Source organism: Triticum urartu, chromosome 7, assembly GCF_003073215.2.
Source record: "Triticum urartu cultivar G1812 chromosome 7, Tu2.1, whole genome shotgun sequence".
NCBI lineage: Eukaryota > Viridiplantae > Streptophyta > Magnoliopsida > Poales > Poaceae > Triticum > Triticum urartu.
Window position 1 is genome coordinate 531,103,121 of NC_053028.1, and position 9,996 is coordinate 531,113,116.

General features: G+C 41.0%; 1 protein-coding gene across 1 annotated transcript; it reads right to left on the reverse strand.

Annotated features, from left to right (window-relative positions):
* Positions 1-424: 424 nt before the first annotated feature.
* LOC125523597 (ent-kaurene oxidase 2-like) lies at positions 425-9,013 on the reverse strand. Its single transcript, XM_048688621.1, has 8 exons — positions 8,791-9,013; positions 4,669-4,829; positions 2,160-2,321; positions 1,919-2,059; positions 1,568-1,822; positions 1,330-1,488; positions 1,025-1,219; positions 425-945 (listed from the first exon to the last, which is right to left on the reverse strand). Exons 1-8 carry the CDS (start codon positions 8,939-8,941, stop codon positions 628-630), a joined length of 1,542 nt encoding a protein of 513 aa, XP_048544578.1. The 5' UTR covers positions 8,942-9,013; the 3' UTR covers positions 425-627.
* Between the last annotated feature and the right edge of the window lie 983 nt (positions 9,014-9,996).

The window sequence follows — 9,996 nt, forward strand, 5'->3', positions numbered from 1 at the left end:
TGCCAACCTCGTTCACATCATTCATGCTCTTGCTGATGTATGAAAGATCTGAAATGTTAAAAACTCCGTATTTTGAGGCAGCAATGGCTGCTGCCATATTAGGCAATGCTCAATATTCTATGGCATGACTTCTTCTATCAATAAAACAATGATTGTTCCTTCTTATGCTCTTTGTGGCTCGGTGTCCTTTTTTTAATAAATGACATTTTTTTATTAACTCACATTATAGCATCAAAAGAACACAAATCATAATGAGGTGGCATACACTCCACCTTTGCATGACTAGGAGCGTCCCCACATCCAGTTGTTGACATGTGTTGCTTCATTCCTTTGTTGCCTGCTTATGGCGCGAATACTGCAAATGCCTATAATAATCTGGCTTGCACCGTGCGCAGTGTCTGGCACGCAGAGAATTCTTTTGGTTATGACAACAAAATAAAAATCAACTAATCCTAGGCCAACTGAACACCTGAATAAATTATTCAGGCAAGCAAATCTTTATTCGTTATACACTTCAAGCAAGCAAATCTTTATTCGTCATATACATACTACGATCGATCTTGTTTGGCGAAGTTCTGAAGAGCAAAACTACCAATTTTCCTCTTTAAAGAACAGCAAAACTGCCCTTCACTTCCTCCCTCTCGGCGAGAGATGCACGTGGAGCGGATGGAGCTTGTAGCTGGTGAGCTGCACGGTGTCCACCTTCTCCTCGTCGCCCTCCCTGAGCCTCCAGGAGAACTCCTGCACGAACCGCGCTATGGCGGCGCACGAGATGGTCGTCGCCTGCTGGCTTCCGGCGCAGACCCTCCTCCCGACGCCGAACGCCATGGTCTTGTACATGTCCGCCGCCTCGAACCTCCCGTCCAGGAACCTCTCCGGCCTCCACTCCTCGGGCTCCTCCCAATCGTTCTTGTTCATGTTACATCCGTGCAGGTTGATGATGATCTAGCACAGTAGAGAAATTCTTTCAGAAATCCATGGTCAGCAGGCAATCTAGATCGATGCCATTTCTTGGATGAATTACCTCAGTGCCGGCTGGGATGTCGTAGCCGGCCAGTTTGGTGGCCTCATGGACGAACCTCGGAGGTATCAGTGCAACAGGAGAATGGCGCCGCAGCGTCTCGTGGAACACCGCGTTCAGGTACGGCAGCCGCGGCAGATGGTCCTCGGTGACCATCTCGTCGCCGCAGACATCTTGGATCTCCCGGAAGAGACGATCCTAACGTGCCAAGAAAAATCTGGTTAACAATGCATCTCGCGGCGGCATTCAGAATGAGTAGGATACAAAACCGAGAGAGTGGCAATTAAGTTGCAGCAGGTAGTGCCCACCTGTTTATCTGGGTTCTTGGCAAGCTCATACATAGCCCACTCGGTAGTGACCAACGTGGTATCTGCAGCCTCTATGACCTCCTCCCACACCAGCATCGTCAACTGTTCGTCTGTCAGCGTGTTCTCTGCCAGCAAGCTGTCCAGATAGGACACCTTTGCCTGCGTACCACAGCAATTTTTAGCCGAACACATAGACGAATCACACAAGGACAATACTGTCAGTACGCATTCGTGTCACCTCGCCGCGCGCAATTCGTTTCTTCTGTTGATGGATCAGCGCCTGCATCACCGCCGTTCGCCTAGATTCTGTGGTAAGAACTCTTGTTTCGAAGCTCTTGTTCGGAATCCAGCTGAGGTATGGGAAGAAATCCCTCCAATCGACATCGATTGCACACATCATCAGGTCGACCACGGTGATCTGGTAGATTTCATCCTTGGATATCTCCCTTCCAAACTCCTTCACGTAAACTGAACCCACATCCTCACCCAAACTCTGTAATTGCAGTGTGCATTCTCAGTTATGAAGGTACAAATTCAGGAAATGTTGCACTGGGTAAAACCACACTAGAAAACCATGTCGTCGACCAACCTGTATCAAGGACAAGCGGAATAGCTCGACCTTGAAGACCTCTCTGAAGTTCAGAGGAGCATGTGGGTCACCACTCACCAACGTATGAAAACTGCTCAGCATGTTATCCATCATCATGTCCCTTGTGTTCCGGAATTTTCTCTAAATTATATCCAAAGTATGTCACCGTTAGACCTAACTGAAATCCTAGAGGAGGCCTGGTAACTAAACTGTATCGTTGCGGAAGTGTCAAGACTTTTACCTGAGCAGAAGAACCCAACACGGCCGCCATAACATGACGCTTCACCGTTTTGTGGAACTCCCCGTAGTCACTGGTAGCAACCATGGTTTTACCACGAGTGAGCACAGACAACGCTTTAGATAGCTTTCGAGTAGATATGCAGAAGAATTTTTCAATCATTGCCTGCAAATACAAGGACATAATATGCTTCCCATGTCAAATGTGATACATTTTTACCATGCTGCTAACATTGCTTAGTTTTGCATCTTATCCAATAGTAATAGTCAAGAACAAAGCATCCATGACCGAGAGGAGTTTTGGGGGAGCTCCAGTAAGCTTTTCATTTGAAAATTTCAGAAAGTATATGTTTTATAAGTATCATAAAAGTCGAAGAAACGTAACACGTACATGTATAATGCAGTATATGACTACTTTCATGGAAAAATTAATTTCAGACATGGTCTGGGCATAAAAGACAAATATTGACATAAAAACACTATTCCCGCGAAATTGCATAGAAGTACTCGGCGATGACGCCCACTGAAATCATACCCACCCACTTGCCTCGGGATCAGCAGCCACTATATTAGCCTCTCTGTATCGCCCTCAGTTATTGCCTCGTATATCTGCCGTGTCTCGTATGTAATTATGGCTTTATTCTCAGAGGGTTCTGTACTAGAGCCCAACCATCCGGTGCTTTGTTCAATGCAGAGACGCTCCTGCTTGTTGTACTGTTCTTCTGCTCAAAGGCGCCTGAAAGTCTGAAGCTGATGATGTTGCCGCCGACGGTGCCGGAAAGAGTTTTAGTACTATGTAATTTTTATTCCAAAGTAACTCAACCGAGTTTTGCCTCAGGATTACCGGTACTACTATGTATTTTTTTATTTCCAATCACCTGGTCGTCCCCAGGATCGTGTTAAGCTCATGATTATCAGTACTATGTAATTCCAAGAGCAATGCTCTTTATGGTTAATCTTAATTCGTATTTGTGCTCATCCGTCCACTAATCCAGTAAGGAGTTATGCACCAGCATTTAATAAACACAAGTTACACTACAATTTGATTCTCATAATGCATGGTAATTTTTCTCTTTCTACCCACTATATACTTTTTCCCACACAACACATTTTCACCCACTAGCCATTTATTCATCCACAGTTACACGCATCAGTCAATGACGCGTCAAAAAGTCGCTTCTCATGTCAGCATTCAATGGCTGCGTATGGAGCTTTTTCTCTTGAGGGAGAACATATCCAGTGCTCTTAACACTTTCATGCTCCCATGCTCCAATGTCTAAAATGATAATTTTAAATGTTTCAACAAATTCCGAAAAAAATTGGTGGTTGTTCACAAGACATGTGTTTAGATAATCTAAAATTTTCAAATCCAAAATCGAAATAAACAATGAGAAACTAAAAAGAGAAATCTTCATGTGAATAGTGCCATTTTAGCTTTTGTCTTCTTGTGACACTATTTATGTTCAGTTTTTCTTTTTTTGTTTCTCAATGTATATTTCGCGTTTGGATCTGAAATTTTCAGAGGATGTAGACTTATGTCTTGTGAACATTCACAAGTTTTTTCAGAATGTTTTGAAACACTTATAATTACTGCTTTAAAAATTGGAGCATGGGAGCATGCAGTTGTTGGGAGCACATGATATGTACCCCTACGTGTAGCTGATCTAGTCATGCATGTTGCTTGAGAAACAATACTGCCAGGCTTGGGCCTAATTTATTGTCGGCAAACAGGTATGCACTGTGCCAATCGACCCTGAACGGATCTATTAAACAACAACAATTCATTTCATCTAATTTTCCACCAATCCCTAGACAACAGAGCAGCGGGTGAGATTCCAGTGAGTGTCGTCGCCGAGTGCTCCTAGTTCACGTCCCTATTCTTGCAACTATAGATAGCTCATCATTTTTCTTCTGCTTATCTCGAAACAAGAAAACTTTTTCTATGCAATTTTACTCATCTCTAATGTATTCTCAGATCTACACATGTTTTATTTTTAAGTTTCTAAAACATAGAGGTGCATTTTATTTTTTATTTTTTAAAAATAAGAGCTCGGCGTAGCTTGGGAACCAAAAACAAACCGCCTGGTGACCATACAACAACTATATGCATATTGTGAGTTACTAGCTTAGTTTTTATCTGGGTAGTCTGAATGTAGAGAGATCAATTCACAACTGATTAAAATCCTTGATTTATCACCAGTATGATGGAAATATAAAGCACAATAACATCTTATTGATCTATGGTTAGAGTTTGAGTTCAAAAAAGACTCCAGGAAAGTTTATTTTTATTATATTGCCATTCAAAAGAAATAGTACAAGCATAATCGCAACAAGAACATACAAACAAATATGATAAATGCAGACTACACACAATATTACCAAATCATGGTCAGCTGACCAAAGCGTCAAATTGTCGCAATTACCCAAATAAAGATAGTAGGTAGTTCGACATAGTAACATACAAATGCTCAAAGGAATTTAACAAAGATGGAAGATCACAGTTTCCATCCTACCTCCTTGGCTACCTCTGTTGAGTTGAGCACAACTATCGAAGATGCCCCTGTCCTTATTGTATATATTGGCCCATAAATATCAGACCATTTTGCAAAAGTCTTATGGGGCTTCTTTTCTTTTAGTTGATGTAGATTTCCAATAATCGGCAAACCAGGAACCACTGCATATCAATTAAATAAAACCAGACACGAATAAATGTTGGCCTCGAAGTAGAATTTATTGTTATTTAAACTGCATACTTGATACTCCATGTGTCAATATACTCCATGTGTCAGTATTTCCATATTGTGAGTATTTGAAATGTGGCCTTGTATACAGAAATGGAGGGAGTATTTGAAATGTGTCAGTACGATATATCTCCCGCATAGATGATAACATTTTAGGCCATCCAAATAAATTAACATGGAAATCATTTTATTTCTCTTTCTTAGTTTCTAACAAATTTTATTCAGACAAGGCTATATACCATACATATAGCATATACGAACGGCTCTTTGCAATTTTCTGGCATCCATAACTGCAATTGAGGGATAATGGAGAGATGGAGCCGTTAGACTCAAATAATCTCATAACATCAAAATTAGGCTATTACGGAATACCACAATTACCCATGTCACAAGTAGTTCAGCCTGTATCAAGCATCATATGTTCATATAGAAATTGTTTCATGCAGACTTAAGTCAAAGGAGATTGTCTAGAATTGTTTGCTGTTAATTAGTTCTGAACAATATAGATATCTATCCTTACATCAGTGTAGGGCAATCAATGCAAATGTGGTGAAGATAAAATATTTATAAGGTTTGACACACATGGACAAAATTCCCAAGGTTTTGTAAAAATGTAGTATTGCAATAAATGCTGCAAAAAAAAAAAGCGAGCCTGGCTCTCATGTGGCTAGCGGCGTAGATGAACAACCCAGCCACCAGGATTGAAATCCTCATGGATGTGAATTTGAATTCTTATTATTCAAAAAACAAGCTTTTTACAGGGGTCTCCCCTACAACATTTTTTAGTAAAAAATAATACTGACAAACTTTTGTGGCAAAACAACTGTAAGGTTTTGCTCAAACTATTAGCTTGCCAATACAGATACTTCTTACTTATAGGCACCGGAGTTGGCCAACACAAATTGCAATTGACAACAAACCATTGGTAGATGATTCAGAGAAAGATCAAATTCTTGATGATGAGGCCCCTTTGTTCGAGTCCAGCCTTGCGCATTGGCTCGGGTTCATGGGACCCTTTCTATCGGATAGGAGAGGCTCTTGTACAAAATAGACTTACTAGGTAATAATCCCTAGAATCTACCTATATAAAGGTAAAGAGGCAATTGTGTCAAGAAGCTGGCTTTTCTTTGGTCAAAAGGTACTTCAAATTTGGATTAAGCATGAAGAGATAATGGCAGTTATTTCTCATTTGAGTTTTTCTGGAGGACCTTCCGCGCAAGATCTTTGGTCTTCCTAGTGGGAACAAGCCCTTTCAACCCTTTTTTGCGAAAGAAGGTTTTCCAGGAGGGGCCTATGGGAACAACAGTCCTGCATCGAGATTATTAGTTGCTTACCACTGCTTATTTTGCTGATTATGAACTATCAATATTCAAAGAGATCAACCTTCTTTAAATCTCGGAAAGGCTTTCTCGGGGACAAAAGTTGGTTGAGGAAGTCCTAAACAACCTAAAAGAAAGAGGGGATTGACTAGCCTATCAAAGCCCTACCTCATCTGGTTAACAGTAGAAGGTATGTATGATGGTACCATGGACATAAACGATGCCATGAACAAGCGTATCAATTCATGAGTAAGGAATACTATTGGAAAGATTGGGCATTTGGGTTCATCTTGTTATTGGCCATCCCTTGCAAAACATATATCTTTTATTAAGGGGGTGAGGAAAGGTATGCAAAGGCAAGGAAGCTAATGCTAACGCTATTGATGTTCCTAACGCGTGTTTTTCTGGTTCTAGTTAAACTATTATTCATGGTATGAAGTTCAGAGGAGCCGCAATTTGATCTAAACAAGTAGTTAATGTAGGCTCCTATGGAGGACATATATTGAAATGCTTAATTAGTGCTCTTATTCGGAACATATGTTATAGAAGAATTTTAACAAATATATCACCCCAAAAGTTAAATGATACTTGTTCCAAAAGTTATAGATTTAGTGTATATAGTAATTTATGATATTTAATTTTATGTTTCACATTTTGATTCTAGCTTAATTTAAATATATTTAAAACCACATAATCCAATCAAATATAATCCTCAATTTTCAATCAAATTCCAAAATAGTAAATAACATAGAATATAGATTCCATAAAAAATTATAGTTTATAATGCACTTTGATTCAGTTAAGTAAAAATTAGGAGTTCAAGAAAAATATGAAGAAGTTATCATTTTGTTTGCAATATAATTCTAGAATTTTGGAAAAACAAACTCGTTTACTTCGGGTTCAAAATGGGTTAGATATGATTTTGAATTGTTTCCTGGCATAATGTACCAACATGGCATCTAATTGGCTATCTTAGAGCATCCATAATGTATGATTTGCGTACCTCTCATGCTGCCTCTAAGGGTTAGAGGTTGTCTCCCTACTCTTTGCACAACCGCCTCCAAGCAACAACAATAAACTCAGCATTGTCTAAGCTTACATGCGGCCTCCATTTAATGGAATATTAATATCTCAACATGCAAACACATACAAGTGCGGAATTTTGCAAGGAAACTGGTCAGGTTTGAGGCAGTGGTGCATCCATAGGTTAAAAGCCAACACTGCGGCCAAAGTGGTCATGTTTGAGCCAAGATTGCCACTATATAAATTGGTGTGCTCCCACATGGGTCTATGAGCGAGGAGCCATATTAGCCTTACAAGCGGTGTTACCAAGGAAATATGTTGAATAATGTGCAGTTTTGTATTAAAAATGAAAATAAATATAAAATGTAAAATCTCATGAGACTCGTCGCCAGAGCCAGAGTTGCCTTGTTCTCGGTGTTGGGCTAACTATTTTGGCTGGCGATGGGGCTTGTTATGCCCTGGTGATTGGAGTATCGTTGGTTTCCGCGATGGATACAAAGTCATCAAATCAAGAGTGATGGGTAATAAAGATAACTTTGCTTGACTAATTCAATGGATGATAGCATAGTGGTTTGTCGGGTCTCGCATTGGTGTGTTGAATCTTCACTGGTGCCCAGATCAGATGAGTTGCATGGTTTCTATTGAAATTTATTATATAGGTTTCCATTCGATTTTTCTTCCATTAATCAAATAAAGCTCTTATGCTTGACATATCACACGACCCTTGGGTTTCACAATGATGTAATTATATGGGTAGACTACAGGGTGATGATGTGCTGATGAGTGATACTCGGATTTCATAGTGATGTAATTATATAGGTAGACTACAGGGTGATGCTGTGCTGCACGAACCTCGCGTCATGTTGATATCATGCATTGCATTTGTGTGCGACCGCGAACCAAACCCAGGCCGGCCCACACTAGAAGAATACATGGAGAACGTTTGTTCTCAACAAATTTAACTTAATATAATATTTGATAGAACGTGTCTATCAGAAAATGGATGAAAACCACATAGTATTACTTTTTTCACTCTAAAACTCTTATATATATATATATATGTCTTATAAAAAGAACGTAGTTGGTGATTGTCCATTCACCCTCGAAGAGTACATCTTAAGTTGCCAATAAACTAATTGTCATAATGATCTTTATAGTGTAGTAGACAGATGTATCTTTGTATTACTGAATTTGATTACGTATATTTCGAGAGTTTTTGGTTTAAACTCGTGCAAAAAGGAACTTATTTCCTTCGTTTTTAACTATAAGTCTTTTTAGAGATTTTAACATAGACTACATACAGAGTAAAAATGAATAAATTTACACTCTAAAATACTTTTATATACATTCATATAGTTTATATTGAAATTTCTAAAAGGACTTATATTTAGAAATGCAGGAGTATATCACACCAAACAAGCAGTAGCAACCAAGAGCATTTATCGAGAAAACCTCCCAGTCCCAATAGCATTGAGCTAGCTAGAAGAGAAAAGAAGCAACAACACCACGGCGTCGGCCGCACATCGTGAGAGTCGGTGAGAGTGATCGTCACCTGGGGGGGCGTTGGTGCGGTTCTTGCGCCCCATCCCAACGTCAACCTTAGCGGCGAGCGCGACGGCCACGGCCAGCAGGCCGACAGCCACGGCGGTGGAAGCCAGCGCGCCCACACCCCCAGCGGGGAGCTCTGCAAGCAACGCCTCCATCGGTCAGGTCGGGTGGGGTGACGACCGGACTCCGGCCGTGCTGCCTGGTGCGGAGCAAGGGTGGGTGTAGGAACCGCGGTGGTGGTTGCGGTGGCGCGCTTCCGTCTTATAGGCGTTACGGGACGTTGACGCTGACGGTGGCGGCGAGGGGGCAGCAATGCGACAGGAGTCGGGGGCGAGTGGCATCTCACCCCAGAAATGGAAACGAGATTCCCTTGCCCATTCGTCGATTCCAGGGACGCGGCCAAGCGATCAAGGAAATACTACTAAATACAGGCATGATGCATGCATGCATGATAACAGTATAGAGTAGACTTCAGCAAATAATTCACTCAGGTCACGATTTCTTCTTTTTCTCAGCTCAGATGTGACATGTCTACCCGGAAGGCCCGAGTCTCCGATCTGCCGCGTATTAAGCAGCATCACCAAGAAGGGATGCTTGAGAATATTCCTAGCATGAAGTAGTGTTCGGTTGATGCCCTCAAAATATGCCTATGTGGAGACAAGCTCCATGGGGTGTTTGGTTCATCATTTATTTAGATTATTTTACCACTAATGCTACACCTAAAAACAGTTTTTACTTTTTCTTACGAGAAATTTTCGGTCTACTCATCAACTGTCAAGATAGTATAAAAAACACTAGAAATAAAATTTACATCTAGATCCGTAGACCACCTAGCGACGACTACACTTACAAACAGTTTTTACTTAGCCTTATGTAAATTCCTAAACACTAATCACCCCCCTCCCCCTCTCCCCCCAATGAATTTCAGGGGTGGGCACGTGTGTAACGCCCCAGATACAACTTTCCATATTTATAACTCTGACTCTTGCCTTTTCCGGAGATGCGATACGATATTCCCTTCGTGGTTGGGTTTTTGTCTTCGTTTTGCCTTTTGTTCATGTCATGCATTTCATATCATGTCATCATGTGCATCACATTTGCATACGTGTTCGTCTCATGCTTCCGAGCATTTTCCCCGTTGTCCGTTTTGCAATCCGACACTCCTACGTCCTTCGGCGCTCCCTTTTGTCTCTTTTCGTGTGCGGGTGTT